At 52.4% G+C, this 15,249-nt stretch overlaps 6 protein-coding genes across 6 annotated transcripts; 2 read left to right on the forward strand and 4 right to left on the reverse strand.

The window, feature by feature from the left end:
• Positions 1-341: 341 nt before the first annotated feature.
• COCSADRAFT_86861 (uncharacterized protein) lies at positions 342-2,654 on the forward strand (the record flags this gene model as incomplete). Its single annotated transcript, XM_007700528.1, has 1 exon — positions 342-2,654. One exon carries the CDS (start codon positions 342-344, stop codon positions 2,652-2,654), a length of 2,313 nt encoding a protein of 770 aa, XP_007698718.1.
• Positions 2,655-3,366: 712 nt separating this feature from the next.
• Positions 3,367-4,936, reverse strand: COCSADRAFT_180359 (uncharacterized protein). The gene is made up of 2 exons (XM_007700529.1): positions 4,009-4,936; positions 3,367-3,940 (listed from the first exon to the last, which is right to left on the reverse strand). The coding sequence occupies exons 1-2, from the start codon at positions 4,503-4,505 to the stop codon at positions 3,850-3,852; spliced, it is 588 nt and encodes a 195-aa protein (XP_007698719.1). The 5' UTR covers positions 4,506-4,936; the 3' UTR covers positions 3,367-3,849.
• Positions 4,937-5,795: 859 nt separating this feature from the next.
• On the reverse strand, positions 5,796-7,685 carry COCSADRAFT_139805 (uncharacterized protein). The gene is made up of 3 exons (XM_007700530.1): positions 7,602-7,685; positions 6,579-7,547; positions 5,796-6,458 (listed from the first exon to the last, which is right to left on the reverse strand). Exons 1-3 carry the CDS (start codon positions 7,645-7,647, stop codon positions 6,169-6,171), a joined length of 1,305 nt encoding a protein of 434 aa, XP_007698720.1. The 5' UTR covers positions 7,648-7,685; the 3' UTR covers positions 5,796-6,168.
• Positions 7,686-7,998: 313 nt separating this feature from the next.
• Positions 7,999-10,701, reverse strand: COCSADRAFT_307957 (uncharacterized protein). The gene is made up of 2 exons (XM_007700531.1): positions 9,715-10,701; positions 7,999-9,663 (listed from the first exon to the last, which is right to left on the reverse strand). The coding sequence occupies exons 1-2, from the start codon at positions 10,420-10,422 to the stop codon at positions 8,314-8,316; spliced, it is 2,058 nt and encodes a 685-aa protein (XP_007698721.1). The 5' UTR covers positions 10,423-10,701; the 3' UTR covers positions 7,999-8,313.
• Positions 10,702-10,983: 282 nt separating this feature from the next.
• Positions 10,984-12,385, reverse strand: COCSADRAFT_35673 (glycoside hydrolase family 105 protein). The gene has a single exon (XM_007700181.1). The coding sequence runs from the start codon at positions 12,255-12,257 to the stop codon at positions 11,121-11,123; it is 1,137 nt and encodes a 378-aa protein (XP_007698371.1). The 5' UTR covers positions 12,258-12,385; the 3' UTR covers positions 10,984-11,120.
• A 1,065-nt stretch (positions 12,386-13,450) lies between these two features.
• Positions 13,451-15,207, forward strand: COCSADRAFT_189399 (uncharacterized protein; the record flags this gene model as incomplete). The annotated part of the gene is made up of 4 exons (XM_007700532.1): positions 13,451-13,720; positions 13,767-13,847; positions 13,901-14,189; positions 14,243-15,207. The coding sequence occupies 4 exons, from the start codon at positions 13,451-13,453 to the stop codon at positions 15,205-15,207; spliced, it is 1,605 nt and encodes a 534-aa protein (XP_007698722.1).
• Positions 15,208-15,249: the final 42 nt, after the last annotated feature.

Consider the following 15,249-nt stretch of genomic DNA (forward strand, 5'->3'; position numbering starts at 1 on the left):
ACACACACACACACACACACACACACACACACACACACACACACACACACACACACACACCTCTACTACCACCACGACCACGCGTCTGTAGAGCCTGACGGAATCCTACGCCTTAATTCGGCCACTTTTTCCAACATTTCCACCATCAACCGCCAGTCTGACAACCTCATCAATCATCGCACCACCAGGACGTCTCCTTCACACCACATCACCAGATTTATTTCCGCTTTCACAACCCAAACGTACTTTGACAGACCATTAGTCAGCCGTAGAACCTCATGGCCAACGACCAGCATCACATAAGCAAACAGGGCGCACTGCGAGTAAGCACGCCACAGACCATGTCTGCTACAGCATCGCCACCCCTCATGACTGCCGAGGACGAGACCATGGGCGACCTTGATGAGCCGCCCGAACCCCATGCGCAGCGCCCTATGCCCTTGGTACTCCAAAATACCTCAACCGCATCCTTTACAAAATCAAAGCCCGTCTGCGACCGCAAAGAGTCGCTGCTCACCTCGGCCCTCAAATCGGGATCTACTACAAGCTCCCCTGTCGACAGCCGGTCCGAGGCGAGCCCAGTCCGTGGCATGTCGTGCGTCTCGACATGGAGCAACAACAGCGGTACTACTGATCTTACAAGTGATGGAGGCGTCACAAGCCCTGGTACTCGACCCTGCACGCCCAGCCCTCCGCTGCCCACAGCATCCTTTCACGGCATGTTGCCCATGTTCAGCAACAAGCCATTGGAGCTACCAATCTCAATCGCCTCGCACGATGGCGAGAACACTGTTCCAGTGCACAAGGTTGCGCCCCCACAAAATACCGAGCAGAACATTGAGGCAGTCCTCGGAAGGAAGAGACGCATCATGTTTGCATGTGGCGCCAAAGAGGAGAAGAAGCCAGAAGAAGCTGCCTCGAAAACAGCTCCTGCCGCTGCCACTGTTCCTGCCTCAGAAGAGCCTCCAAAGCGTGTCAGCACCATCAAGTTTGCGTGCCCATCCAAACCTTCAGAAGAAGCGCCTCCAAAGCCTGTCGCAGCCAAACCCCGTCGAATGGCCAGCCCGGCGCCACCACCACACCGGATCCTTTCGTCTCCCAAAGCAACCCAGAAAGTCCACCGCGACTCTGACTCGACAGTCCGTAACAATTCACCTGTCAGCGTCCGGAAAACACGCTCAGTTGACCGGACCCGCCGCTTGAGTGCCAACTCAGATCTAGCTCGTTGTGAGGCATACCGCTTCCATGAGTTTGCTAGCTCAGAAGAGGAGGTTGAGGAGTGGACCCAAGAAGTCACTTGCCACCGAAGCAGACTAACAGTCCAAGACACGCTCAAAATCGAGAACAACCTACGCAAGCTAGGCGAGGAAGTTGCAGAAGAGGAGGCGATCGAGGAGGAGGAAGACGAAGAAGATGAAGAGGACGATGACAATATCGAAATGGACGACGACGACGATGATGATGATGACGATTTGCTTGACGACGATCACGATGACAGTGATACGCGCAGCGATACCACCGACGAGGGTTTCCAGACGGATGACGAGAACGGATTTGCTGGCTCTGATGATGAAAGTGATGCAGGTTCCGACTACAACTGGTGGGCCCCTGGAGCATCAACTGCTGCGACATCAGTGGAGCACCTGGAACAGCTTCGCTTAAAGCCTACCCGCACCGTGTCTGAGTCATCAATTGGATCTCTCGAAAGCCGAGATGGTCTCAAGATCATGGACAAACCACCAAAGCGGAAGAAGTCCAGGCCGGTCAACATCCGTGTTCCGAGCCCCGAATTGCCTGACAGCACCGACTTTGTTTGTGGTACCCTCGATGAAGATAGGCCGGCAGAGGAGGCATACATGTCGACACTAGAACGCCGACGTGCCGCCAAGCACAAGCCTACCCCACAAGACATTGATCCTACCTTTCCCACATCGGATCCTGAGCTTCCTGATGACGAAGAGGATGAGGTCTCCGAATGCGAGAACCTAGCCTCAGAGACCGACCACCTGATGATGCACGGTCGCATGGATCCAGATGCCGACTTGCGCGGTCGCCGCAAAGACATCAATAAGAAGCGTTCGCCCCTACCTTCACCAAAGCGTCTGCGGTCCCCGCCACCCGCCAAGCGTGCCGTGCATCGCTCTCCACCGCCGCGCAAGCTGTTTGGCAATTCTCCCAAGCGGCTGCATTCTCCTCCACCCCCCATGCGTCTTCGATCGCCACCACCCACTCGCCGCGGCTCCGTTAACCCCTTGGCTGCTCGTCAGCGCAACGACATCTCGATACGCTTTGGCGGCATTGCCGAGAGACCCGTGCCTACCGTCTCTGCATCTGTTCCACGCACGTCCATCACCATGAGGAATCCGTTTGATCTTGAGGAAGAAGATGACGATGTCGCTGACATGCCTGTGCGCCGAGCCATTGACATCAAGGTCGGGCTTGAGAAGAAGAAGCAGCGCCGCAAGGAGAAGCTGTACAGAAAGCAACATCGCAAGGGCACAAAGGAAAAGCGCCCTGCCCCCGGTCGTGGTGCAGAGCGCATGCGTGAGATGGGATTGGCTGTTCATGCCCACAAGGGCAAGAACAACGGCTTTCAGCCTTTCCAGATTCGCCACGCAGCAGATGAGGAGGATACATACGTACTGTCTGCCTAAATATAAGGCACGTTGGGTTTGGTAACACTTTTCTTTCTTTTTGCATATAACTTTCGTTGTACATGTGTGAGGACCAGCGCCGCCTGGCCAAGGTAGCCGGCACACTTTACCTGTCTTCCTTCTTAAGTGGATTGTACATGTTATTATCTCCATGTATACTTTACAGAAGGGGAAGCTTGTTGGTCGCTGGTCCCACTGGTTTTTCTTCTTCAAAAAGGGTCTCCTAAGGGATTGACTCTTTTTCTTTCTTCTCTTCTTCTTCTTCTTCTTTGGAGCGCTTAGATTTGGGACGAGTATAGTAGATATGGACTGCTTCTTCTTTTTAGTCTTCTTCTTGTTACCTAAGCATTTTTTCCCCCTACTGTATGGGTTGGTAACACCTTGTTTTTACATCATGTTTTAGTCGTCGCATTTTCTCCTGATATGGTCGTGTCTACTTTTTACTTGTCCCCCCCGCGCTGTTTCGTTTTTGGAGTTGAGAAAGAAACAGGTCCTTCTCCTCCTGCAGATTGTGCATACGTGTGGTTATTTTTTTTTGAGTTGTTTCTTGCCTTGCATCGTTTGTCTTGAGCGAACTTGTTCCTATGCATCTCTGTATATCCAAATCGAATTGATCATACGTCACACATACCAACAGAACAACCCTTCTATCGACAACACCATCACATTCGTGCTTCTCCACCTCTTCCAACAGTGCAGTGTCCATCGAGGTGTACAAAAGAACTTGGTATATTGTATCTCACTTTATCGTACATGATGAAATCTCATACGCAACCCTGCTAGGCTAGTACGCCTTATGGTATCCCTATACCCAATCCCAACCCTAACTGTATTCCCGTTTCTCCACCGGTGCATAGAAATGGTTGTCCCTCCCTCCTTACGTCTAGTAAAGAAAAGGTCGGTGGTAGTATGCAGGACGACCGGACACCCAATACCCCGGAGGTGTAAGGGAAGACGAGTCGATAGTGTCCCACGTGACGCTAAAGAGCTGTGTGGCGGGCGGACGGGCGGGCGGACGGGCGGGAGACGGGTAGAGTGGTAGTATCTTGGGTCTTCGTGTTCCATATCGAACCGGAGACCAAGGGCTGAGTGCGTGTAGTGTGTTGAAGTCATATCGTCGTAACCTTTTTTTCCTCAAACGCTTCTCCAGAGCAAGGCTTCTTCATCTGTCCCATCCAAACAACAACTCCCCTCTTCACCTCTGATCCGGCATCAAGCCATCAGACTCGACCGTCAACGCCTTCTCTTCTCCTTCGAGTCGAATGCCTCGTGTCCTCGCAAAGCACCTGTTACAACCATGTTAGTTCCCATCGTCTCCCAGAAAAAAATAATAATAAAATGTAGCAAAACTTACACAGCCCAGAGATACTCAGCAACAAGATAGCACACAAAGAATGCCATGAACAATCCCACCACTGTCCCCACATAATGCACCTCGGCACTCATCATCCTCATCCCTTCCTCGCACCGCTCTACCCTCTCCACATCGTCTTCAAACCCGCAAATCATGCGATTCTCACTCCGCACCTGCTTGGACGGATCCAGCGGGAGCGTCTTGCCCTGCTGGACCGTATCCAGGATACTCGGGTCCAACGGCGTCGGGATAGCCAGGACTTTAGAGATGGTGGCGTCGCTGGCGAACTGGAGTTTGAGGTCGTTTGCGGTGGCGAGGGAGAGGGCGGCGTCCCAGTCTAGAGTGAGGAGTTCTTGGTAGGGGCAGTGGGTGGGTGCGGCGCTGATGGAGAAGGTGAGGCAGCGGCATTGGAGGTCTGAAGTGTGGTGTGTGGGGTTGTTGGTTGGAGCGGCGAGGGTTGTGGTGAGGAGGGCGAAGGTGGTGATTGTGCTGAACATGGTGGATGAGAGTAGGTTGGAATAGTTGTTGGTGTTGGTGTTGGTGTTGGTGTTTTTATTCCTTGGTTTCCGAGCGGGAAGGTGAAAGAGTGAATAAGGGTGAGTAGAAGTGACTGTTGTTTGCCGGCAATGTCACGACTGTAATACTATAAGCTGGTTGATTTTTTTGTTGCGTGATACACTGGTGATAGGGATGGGTCGAGAGTGTCTAGACGCTGGTTAGTGGCTCCCGTTCCGGTGTATATATCTCTTTCTGGGTGTTTAATGACAAAAAAGAAATGTCTCGATTAAGTGCCTGAGTGAGCGGGGCAAGCGGATGGGGGTCACGATGCTTTATCAGGCAACATGGTGAGATGAGAGTGGACGGGACCAGTGAGCGTGTGACTAGGGTGCCGGTGTAGTTTGGTTAGGTGCGTGAATTTACAAGGCCGCCGCGAGCATATGCCCTTTGTGGCACAGCCTCACCCGGTTTTCGGGACCTTGTACGGAGGGCCGCGTCTGCTTCAGCCACTGTGCAAATGGCGCTGTAATCTGTTGTTTCGTACAAGCGACCCCCCCTGTCGCGCGTTTGTGCTGACCACGTTGGGATCAACGGCTAGGGTAGCCACAGTACTGGCGTAAAAAACATACAATAATTGCGGGTAGCCCATCGACGAATGACCCCAGAGCAGCAGTGTTCCCGCGGAGATGGAGCGTATAGACTGTTCCAAGGATGCCGTCATTTCCGTGACTGGTGTAGTGGATGTCTAAGGGACAAAGGGGACGACTCCTAAAGCCACGCAGCCGCAGGGACATGCCCGCAGCGAGCGTATAGACCAACCCCGGAACAAGCCTCGACGTGTCATTGGACCCGTCCAAACAAGCTTCGGCGGCGCACGTCAAGGCACATCAAGCATGGGCGAGAGAGGGGGCCTGAACATGGCCATTGACGACGCTGGTCGAGGCGCAGCCTATGAAGTTCTCGGCGGCGTACATCCATATACGAGCCCATCGTGAACCACCCCACTGTGTACATGAGCGCCAGTGTATCCGTCGTCCGCAAATCCAGTCTAATCATCATTACAGTAGTCGTAGACGCGTCCTTGGGACGCGTCATGCTTGCGCCATATTACGAGATCCGAGTCGCGAATGCCATCACATCACAACTTGGCCAAAACGTAAGTACTGTCATCGCCGAGACTGTGATGATCAACACAGCAAGCACAACGGCGCTTCGAGGAAACACAACACGACGTTGAGCGAACATCCCTGTCCTTGTCCAACGGCAATAACGAGGGGACATCTCCCGTGCTGCTATCATGCAAAACTTCAGGTCGTGACCCTGCAATGTTTCAACGGTCCATAGAAATTAACCCGCCGCTTGTACTGAAAGCCACTGAACTAACTAAACTAACTCAACCCAAAAAACCCCCTCCTGCATGAAGCAATACATAGCCCAAACCCGTAATAAAAGAAATCATACCGTGTCGCTTAACCCTCAATCTCTAGTCTGCCCTGCGTCTTGTGACCCTGCCCTTTCGGCGCCGACTCGCTCATGGAGGTAATCTCGGAGCTGGGAGTCTTGATTTCCAGCCACCCACTGCACATCCACATCCCCATCCCCCTCGGCTGCTTCCGTCACCATCGTGCAAACACCAGACAACCACGCCTCCACCTTGCGCCTTCACCGTTCCTCCCGTCCCTCCCCATACCCCGTGATACCGCCTAGCAGTCCGCCAACACCCCTCCCTACACCCCCAAGCGTGCTCCCAACACCGCCAATCACATCCCCCTTTCCAAGCTTGCTTACGCCATCACCCAGCCCACCCGTGATGCCACTAACAGCATTATTAGCGCCTTTACCTACATTCCCCACCACGCCGCCGACGGGTCCTCCAACTGTGCTTCCCAGCCCCGCAAGCCCATCGCCAACGGTATTCCCGAGTCCTTTGCCCACGCCCGTGACGGTATTGCCTAGTAACGGATTCCCGTATTAGCCACCCATTCCACATTGTCCAAAAAAAACAGAAAAATGTGAATGAAAGGGGGAGTAGAGGGAAAAAAAATAAAGAGAGAGAAAAGAGAACAACATACCAACACCACTCGTAGCCCCCGCAACAGTCCCCTTAACATCCCCTCTCCCCAACGCTCCTGTCGTCTTACTCACCGTCCCCTGAACCCCCTTTGTCGCACTACCAACCGTATAATACGCATTATCCACCGCGCCCGTCGCCGTCTTGCCAACCCCATCCGTCACATGCTTAACAGGCTTCCCAACGCCCGCTGGTAGCTTATCCAGCCCCTTGCCCGCAACCCCCGTGACGCCATCGACCGTCCTGTTGACGCCTGCAGTCGCGGAATCGGTGATGGTGTTTAGCGTGCCGGTTGTTGTGCCGACGGTTTTATTGAGCGTGCCGGTGGCGGTGTTGATGGTTTTGCCGACGGCACCTGGGGCGCGTTTCGGGGGCTGTTGGCCTGGGGGCGGATAAGCTTGAATTATGGAGAGGGGGGTTGGGTAGGTACCATCCGGGTTCACCTTGATGGGTGTCTTTTTGACTGTCGAGGTGTTTTTTCCTGCGGTAGTAGGTGCCTTTACGGGCGTGGCTTTTACGGGAGTAGAAGTGCTTTTGACGGGTGTGCTTGTTGTCGTTTTTTTGACGGTGCTTGCGGACTTGGTGACTGGTGTGTCTGCAGCTGACTTGTTCCTGACTGGCAGGGGCTTGATAGTACCAAGAGGTGTGCGTGTGCGAGCGGGCTTTGACACCTCGCTGACGCTCGTTTTACCTGCTGTCACTGGTGTCTTTTTCACCGCTGGAGTGCTGTCAAGTTTCTTTGCAGCCGCAGGTGTAGTCGTTGTCTTTGTCACATTAGACGTAGGCGTGCCAGCTGCATTGAGCTTTCTGGGAACCCTCTTCACAGGCGTAGCAGCTGGGCTCGTTGTGTCTGTAGTCACCGCTGATGCCTTCTTAACAGGGGCAGCTTTGGTTGCTGGCTTCACTGGTGTCGCTGTCGTGGACTTCTTCGCAGTCGGTCCAGCAACTTTGGAAATGTTTCCCACGCTCGCTGTAACCCTCATCTCAGCATCTCAGCATACTTGCATAATGCTCATCAGCTTACATTGGAGCGCTGCATTCTGCTGCTTGATTTGATCCAAGGCGGACATGATGCGTTTGATGGATTTTTGGATGATTCAAAAAAGATTAATGCATTCAAAATGCTGTGGATTCTGCTGCTAGATACTACTGTTGTGCCACCTCCTACGTCATGCCTTCTCCTCATCCCTGTCGTTAGAGAGATGCCAATGTGGCCCAGGCTGCGGAGAGATCCTGTTTTCGCGGACACGGGACGATCATCGTGGCGGAGCCCAGCCCGTTTGGACCCTTACCCTTGCCCTTGCCATCTCCCATCAGATTGCTACACCATAGTACAACCATATCACACAACACATGTAAAGTCAAACAAAGCCGGCTTCGCTAAGCACAATAGTACTGCAACCTCCAGTAGTCCTAGAGTACTCGCCTCTAACCACACTTAACCCAAGTGCCACACTTGTGTCACATCACTCACAAATCTTCGCACAGAACATTTTGCTTTTTGAACATTTCATCATTCGTCAAAAGTAACTACCTATGGGCAAATCTACCGAAGATACAGTTCGGGATATCCATTTACTCGTGATGCATAAAGGTCCACCACTCTAAGACTCCATCGAAGATTAAGCTCCGTCATCATGCAAAAGATGTAGAAAGAAAAGGAAAGCCATGACACATGAAAGGGATATCAAAGCGCCGACCAAACTTTTTGAAACCAGGCGACACAGGCGACACGCTTAGTCGACCTCCTCCATGGCGCTCTCGCCAGCGGCGGCGGGCGCCTCGGTTGAGGCCTCACTCTTCTCCTGCTCGGTCTCAACCTCCTCGTCAACGTTCAGACCAAGGGAGACGAGCTTGTGAATGCGCTCAGCGTACTGAACAGGCTCGTCAATGGTGAAGCCAGAGACAAGGAGAGAAGTCTCGAAGAGAAGGAGGGTAATGGACTTGACAGTGCGGTCATCCTCACCGTCGGCCTCAACCTTGCGCTTGAGCTCCTTGATGATGGCAGACTTGGGTGAGATCTCAAAGGTCTTCTTGGAAGACATGTAAGAGCTCATAGAGGTGTCACGGAGAGCCTGGGCCTTCATGATACGCTCCATGTTGGCCGACCAACCGAACTGGCCGGTACGGATGGCACATGGTGAGCCGACGAGCTTGTGGGAGACAACAACCTTCTCGACCTTGTCGCCGAGGACGTTCTTGAGGCTCTTAGCCAGACCCTCGTACTCCTTCTCCTCAGCCTCACGGGCCTTCTTCTCCTCCTCGGACTCCTCAAGCTCAAAGTCCTTGGTGATGTCGACAAGCTTCTTACCGTCGAACTCCTTGAGCTGAGTCATGGCATACTCATCAATGGGGTCAACGAGGAAGAGAACCTCGAAACCCTTCTCCTTGAGAGTATCGAGGAAGGGAGACTTCTGGACAGCCTTGAGCGACTCACCAGTGATGTAGTACATCTGCTTCTGGTGCTCGGGCATGCGGGTGACGTAGTCAGTGAGAGAGGTCTGCTCCTCACCAGACTTGGTGGAGTTGAAGCGGAGGAGCTTGGCGAGGGAAGCACGGTTCTGAGAGTCCTCGTGGATACCGAGCTTGATGTTCTTGCCAAAGGCAGAGTAGAACTTGTCGAACTGCTCGCGGTCCTCGGCAATCTCGTTGAAGAGCTCGAGTGTCTTCTTGACAATGTTCTTGCGGATGACCTTCATGATCTTGTTCTGCTGGAGAGTCTCACGAGACAGGTTGAGGGGTAGGTCCTCAGAGTCGACGACACCCTTGACGAAGCTGAGCCACTCAGGGATCAGGTCAGTAGCATCGTCGGTGATGAAGACACGGCGGACGTAGAGCTTGATGTTGTTCTTGGTCTTCTTGGTCTCGAACAGGTCGAAAGGTGCGCGCTTGGGAACAAAGAGGATGGCACGGAACTCGAGCTGACCCTCAACGGAGAAGTGCTTGACGGCAAGGTGGTCTTCCCAGTCGTTGGATAGCGACTTGTAGAATGAGGCATACTCCTCAGTGGTGATGTCTTGTGGGTTACGGGTCCAGATGGGCTTGGTCTTGTTGAGCTCCTCCTCCTCGATCTTGGACTCCTTGACCTTCTTGGTCTTCTTCTCCTTCTTCTCTTCCTCCTCGTCGACCTCCTCAACCTTGGGCTTCTTCTCATCACCCTCCTCGACCTTCTCCTCGGTGGCCTCGTCATCCTCAACCTCCTTCTCGGTCTCCTTCAGGACGTGAAGGTAGATGGGGTATGAGATGAACTCGGAGTGCTTCTTGACAACCTCCTTGATCTTGCTCTCGTTGAGGTAGTCCATCTGCTCATCCTTGAGGTGGAGGATGATCTTGGTACCACGGCCGATCTGCTCGCCCTCGGTGTCCTCGGTGATCTTGAAGGTACCACCAGCACTTGACTCCCAGATGTACTGCTCATCATCGTTGTTCTTTGATACGACGGTGACGCGGTCAGCGACAAGGTATGCGGAGTAGAAACCAACACCGAATTGACCAATCATGGAAATGTCGGCACCGGCTGACAGGGCCTCCATGAACTGCTTTGTGCCTGAGCGGGCAATCGTACCCAGGTTGTTGATGAGGTCGGCCTTGGTCATACCAATACCACTATCTTGGATGGTGAGGGTCTTGGCCTCCTTGTTGGGGATGATGTCGATGCGAAGGTCCTTGCCGCTGTCAAGCTTGCTTGGGTCTGAGAGGGCTTCATATCGGATCTTGTCGAGGGCATCGGAGGCGTTGGAGATGAGTTCTCGCAGGAATATCTCCTTGTTCGAGTAGACGGTGTTGATGATGAGGCCGAGCAGCTGAGAGATCTCAGCCTGGAACTCGAAAGTCTCCCCAGACATGGTGACGGGTGTGTGAAGTGTTCGGAGCTGCAAACAGTAGAGTCAGACAATGTTTTTTTGCAGCAAGTGGCGGAAAGAGTAGACTAGATGTGCGGCTGATGCGGGGAAGACAAACAGTATGAGCGGGGTAATTGGAGTATTAGGCTCTTCTATTGGGCGTGAAAAAGAGCAAATTGTAAGACTGCAGTGTCTATGTGGTGTGAGAGAAAGAGAGCAATTCAATGAAGAAAAACGCAGAGGAGGCTCATGTTTGGGGCTCATATAGCCTTTGGTGGAGCTCGAGAATCTTCTAGACAGCATGGCAGAAAGGCAGAGAAGGTTGTCGCCTGGCCAATCAGCGCGCGTCTGCGGCTGCAATCGAGCCTCACCGCCAAACACGACTTCCCCGCCCTGTCGAGACGCGTCCACCGAATTCCACCACCATCGCTTTCTCCACGCCGTGCTACACATTCGGTCCGTTGGCAGCAAGGCTACAAGTAATTATAGCCTCGTCGCATGCCTGAGATAGAGTAGCAACTCCGCATCTATCCTCCAACACCCCAACCTGCACGTACATACGCGACCCCGGCCGAGACTCACACCACTTGCACAACGACTTGGATTAGGCCTAGATACTGAATTGGCGGCCTTCACGGATATTGGTATATTGCAGATACACATTATGAATTGTGTCTTAGCATCTTAGCATGATGGATTCGTTAGATAAAGGTCCTCATGAACTCCCCAAGTGCCATGATGGCCATGGCCTGTCCATACGGCATGCTGGTAATCTTAATGTCCTTGTAATGCTGTAAATCATGTCCCATGGCCGTGCCAAAGCTCGTCTCTGTCAGCTCACCCTCTGCATTGATCTTGCCCATGACCGCCTTGACCGCCTTTACTGCACTCTCCAGGAACACGTCTCCACTAATATATCGCTTCCGGCACGCCTTGAGCATACCGTATGCGAAGCCCGCCGTAGCTGATGATTCTTCATAACTGCCCTCAGAAATGGGAATATCCAGCAGGGTGCGCCACATGCCACTCTCTCCTTGACACTTGACTAGCGCCCGGCATTGCGACTCAAGAATTCCCACGAGGAACTGCCGTAGCGGATCACTCTCCTTGAGATCTAAAAGTTCGATGAAATCCGGGATAGCAATCGTGAGCCACGAGTTTCCGCGTGCCCATCGTGCCTTGCCAAAGTTGTGTCCGACTTCCAATCCGCCCTTGTCTTCCCACTTCCAGCCGTGATAGAATAAGCCAGTGCTTGTGTCGCATAGGTACTGGCAGTGGAGAATGAATTGGCGCTTCGCCTCTTCTACGTACTCTGGGCGGTTCAGGGTAAGACCAATCTTTGCCAACGGTAGCGCGCTCATCATCAGCGTGTCATCCCAGAGCTCATCCTTATTGAACGAGTTGTACGTCTCGTGCTGGAACCCGCCAAACTTGGTGCGGGGCAGCCCGTGCATGACCCACTCAGCCCAGGTGTCCAGCCATGGAACAAATGTCTTGTTGCCCGTCTCTTCGTACAGGTATGCTAGTGAGAGGAATGGGCTCACGGTGTTTATGTTTTTGGTTGTGCCCTTGGCGAGTTGCTTGTCAAACCAGCCTTTGATGATGTCGAGCGTCGCCATGCTGCCCGTTAGCGTGTAGTAGTGCCATAGCCCATACAATCCAATTCCATGAGTCCATTCCCAGCCATCCCAGCCCTTGGTATCGATTATGCGGCCGTCATCGAGTTTGAGTAGAAACTCGCCGGTTGTGTCGTGAATATTGACTAGATTGTGAGTTAGGAGGAGGATCTTCTCATCAATCTGGCCTTTTGTTAGGCCATGCACTGTGAGTGTGGACATGGCGAATGTGGATTCTGAGATGTTTGATGAATTTGGAATGGGTGCTCTTGGGCAGTGGAAACTAAATATTGAGCAGCAAAATCCCAATTACTCTCACAAAGTGTACAAAAAGAAGACCAGAAGCGGAGGCGCGACAGGTTATCAACACGCGTAGTCCAGCGGGCGGGTATTGGATCGCTTCCGTGGGCCACACATGTCAACCAAGCCCTACAGAGTGGGGGTACAGACCGGCGAAACTCAGAGTTTCCCACTGCATACCTCAAAGGCTTGGTGTAAATCATTGCCAAATTTTCGTGTCTATCTGCACCGAACTTGTTCATTTCTGCACCGGCACAAGCTTGGCACACGTGAATTTTGCAACAGCTTCTTGGTCCCTGGAAAGTCGCGGCTCATCCACGCATCAGAGTCAACACCAAAAGACTCGTCATTGTTTGCTAAAAGGCCAAATGAAGATGCCTTCCGTATTCGCCATGTATTGCGCCGACCCTCGTCGATCATTAGGCCGACTCCGTGGGAGGCTATTGCGCAGGCGGGCAAGATCAGCAATGAACCGTCAAGGGAAACATGGCCGCCATTTAAATAGCCCTTGCTGACCAACTCGCATCCAAGCTGGGGAAGCCAGCCGCCACCAACTCCAGCGCGAAGGAATATTTCCACCAGCCATCAGGCAGCTGGTAGCCTGCCACTCGCATCTTCGGCATCATGTATGCCGAGACAATCCTGTCTTGGGAGACATGCCAAGTAGTGGCTTTCTCCACAGTGCTTAATTCTACGTGCTCGACTCTCCGCGTTGTAGGCCACTATGCATATTGTGTGGATACCATGTCCGTGGGGTTGTTGAACCTAACAAAGAACGACTGAGGTTGCAGCAATGGCGCCCATTTGGCCGGGCTAGCAGCACCACGCCTATGAAGATCCTTTGCTACGCTGGGGTGGGGCAACCGATGAGATGACTATGTTCAACCGTCAATACAGGCCTGCCGTGAGGTGCATGCCCTCATCGTATGTGATTTGTGGAGGAGCCAGCCGGGGTACGGGGTAGACTGGAGTACGCTCGGACGCACCAGACATATGGTCCGGGTAGAAATATCATCTCGAGTGGCCCTCCAACTCAGCACCTCACAGCAAGTGTTGGGGCCCTTTAGCTTTCATCCCCATTTTCTTCAATTGTCAATCCCAGGAAGGCTTTCAGTATGGCCACTGCCAGAGACAGCACCAGCAAGGTGCAGGGCTTGCCTGCCACTGCTAGTCACCTCGACGATAAGGACATCAACGACGTTGAGCGTGTGCTGTCGGTTGGCGACGAGAAGGGCAAACATGTCAACTACGAGCGTATCGACCGAGAAGTCGCGCAGTATGTCAGCGAGACTGAAATACACATCTCGGAAGAGGAGAATAAGCGATTGAAAAAAATGATCGACAGGCGTGTACTTCCTATCATGGTCTTCACCTATTTTTTGCAGGTAACTGTCATCAATGAATCATCTCATCTCTTCCTAATTCAACAAGTCTCTCGATAAAGGCACTATGTCCATGACTTCCATCATGGGTATCCGCGACGATATTCCAGTCCTTCATTCAAAGCAGACAGTGAGTTCCAAAGTATACAGAAGTCTGCAAGACGCAAAATTGACACACGATAGTTTGGATGGCTCACCACTTGCATTTACCTCGCTGTACTCGTTGTCGAATACCCTACCAACTGGATCCTGCAAAGAGTGCCAGTCGCCAAATACCTTGGCCTCAACATTCTTGCATGGAGCGTCGTGCTTGCATGTCATGCTCTCTGCTTTAGCTTTCCAGCGCTCATCGCTGTCCGAACCCTGCTTGGTATTTTCGAAGCAGTCTGCCAGCCTGCTTTCCTCATCATGACCTCACTTTGGTACAAACGAGAGGAGCAAGCTTCGATTGTGACTTATTGGTACATGATGAGTAAGTCAGGATGCACTAAAATTGGGTTGCTATTTGCTAATCTAGTGCCTCAGACGGTATGCAACAGATCGTTGGTGGCCTCTTGGCCTACTGCTTTTCACAAATCAGACATCCAAGCTTCAAGAGTAACCCAGGAACCGCATCAATTAGGTCATGGCAGGCCATTTTCATCACATACGGCTGCATCTCCTTTTTGTGGGGATTGTTCGTTATTTGGAGGCTTCCCGACAGCCCTATGCGCGCAAAATGCTGGTCTGAAGAAGACAAGAAGCTGATGATCGAGCGCGTACGCTCCAACCAGACTGGTCTTCAAAACAAGAAGTTCCGCGCGTACCAGTTCAAGGAAGCACTTCTCGACCCCCAGACCTACTGCTACATGGGTATCCAGATATTCACCACGCTTCCTACTTCTGGACTTGGTGCTTTCTACAATATCATTGTCCAAGGACTTGGATTCAGTATTCTTGAGACTCAGCTACTGGCCATGGTTCTCGGCGCTATTATCATCTTCACGCTCATGAGCTCAGTCTACATCGTCAAGAAGACAAAGCAGAACCTTCTGACCATGGCCATATATTTAATTCCAGCTTTCACAGGTACCATTGTCATCATGACTGTTAAGAACACTAATAGCGCAACCCGAGCTGGTCTGCTCATCAGCTACTGGATTGTTTTTACCTTCTGGGCAGCCCAAGGTCTCGGTATGTCCATGCTGACGCGGAACGTCGGAGGACAGACCAAAAAGTCCGTCTGCATCACCATGAATTTCTTTGCCTGGTGCGCCGGCAACGCTATTGGCCCCAAGGTGTTCTTCGACAACGACCCTCGCTACCTCAAGACGCTGGCTATCCATCTCGGCTGCTACTCTGCACTTGTCTGCGTCATTATCTTTTTACGGTTCAATCTCACGCTCCGTAACAAGAAGAAGGACCGTGAGTTTGGCACGGAAATAAACAATGCTCATGGCTTCGAGGATTTGACGGATAGAGAAAATCCCAACTTCCGCTATGTTTACTAAACATGGAGGGAGCTGCAGGGGATTTATGTGTAATCAATAGAA

The sequence above is a fragment of the Bipolaris sorokiniana genome, assembly GCF_000338995.1.
Source record: "Bipolaris sorokiniana ND90Pr unplaced genomic scaffold COCSAscaffold_5, whole genome shotgun sequence".
Taxonomy (NCBI): Eukaryota; Fungi; Ascomycota; class Dothideomycetes; order Pleosporales; family Pleosporaceae; genus Bipolaris; species Bipolaris sorokiniana.

What these genes read in the sequence shown, in the direction of transcription:
- COCSADRAFT_180359 (XM_007700529.1), bottom strand. Translation starts at nt 4,505, where the DNA reads ATGTTCAGCACAATCACCACCTTCGCCCTCCTCACCACAACCCTCGCC. An exon ending in GCTGAGTATCTCTGGGCTGT is followed by an intron (nt 3,941 to 4,008) that starts GTAAGTTTTGCT and finishes TGGTTGTAACAG; the next exon opens with GTGCTTTGCGAGGACACGAG.
- COCSADRAFT_139805 (XM_007700530.1), bottom strand. Translation starts at nt 7,647, where the DNA reads ATGTCCGCCTTGGATCAAATCAAGCAGCAGAATGCAGCGCTCCAAT. An exon ending in GCAGAATGCAGCGCTCCAAT is followed by an intron (nt 7,548 to 7,601) that starts GTAAGCTGATGA and finishes TGAGGGTTACAG; the next exon opens with CGAGCGTGGGAAACATTTCC. An exon ending in GGGGGCTACGAGTGGTGTTG is followed by an intron (nt 6,459 to 6,578) that starts GTATGTTGTTCT and finishes ATCCGTTACTAG; the next exon opens with GCAATACCGTCACGGGCGTG.
- COCSADRAFT_307957 (XM_007700531.1), bottom strand. Translation starts at nt 10,422, where the DNA reads ATGTCTGGGGAGACTTTCGAGTTCCAGGCTGAGATCTCTCAGCTGCTC. An exon ending in GTGATGAGAAGAAGCCCAAG is followed by an intron (nt 9,664 to 9,714) that starts GTTGAGGAGGTC and finishes AAGACCAAGAAG; the next exon opens with GTCAAGGAGTCCAAGATCGA.
- COCSADRAFT_35673 (XM_007700181.1), bottom strand. Translation starts at nt 12,257, where the DNA reads ATGTCCACACTCACAGTGCATGGCCTAACAAAAGGCCAGATTGATGAG.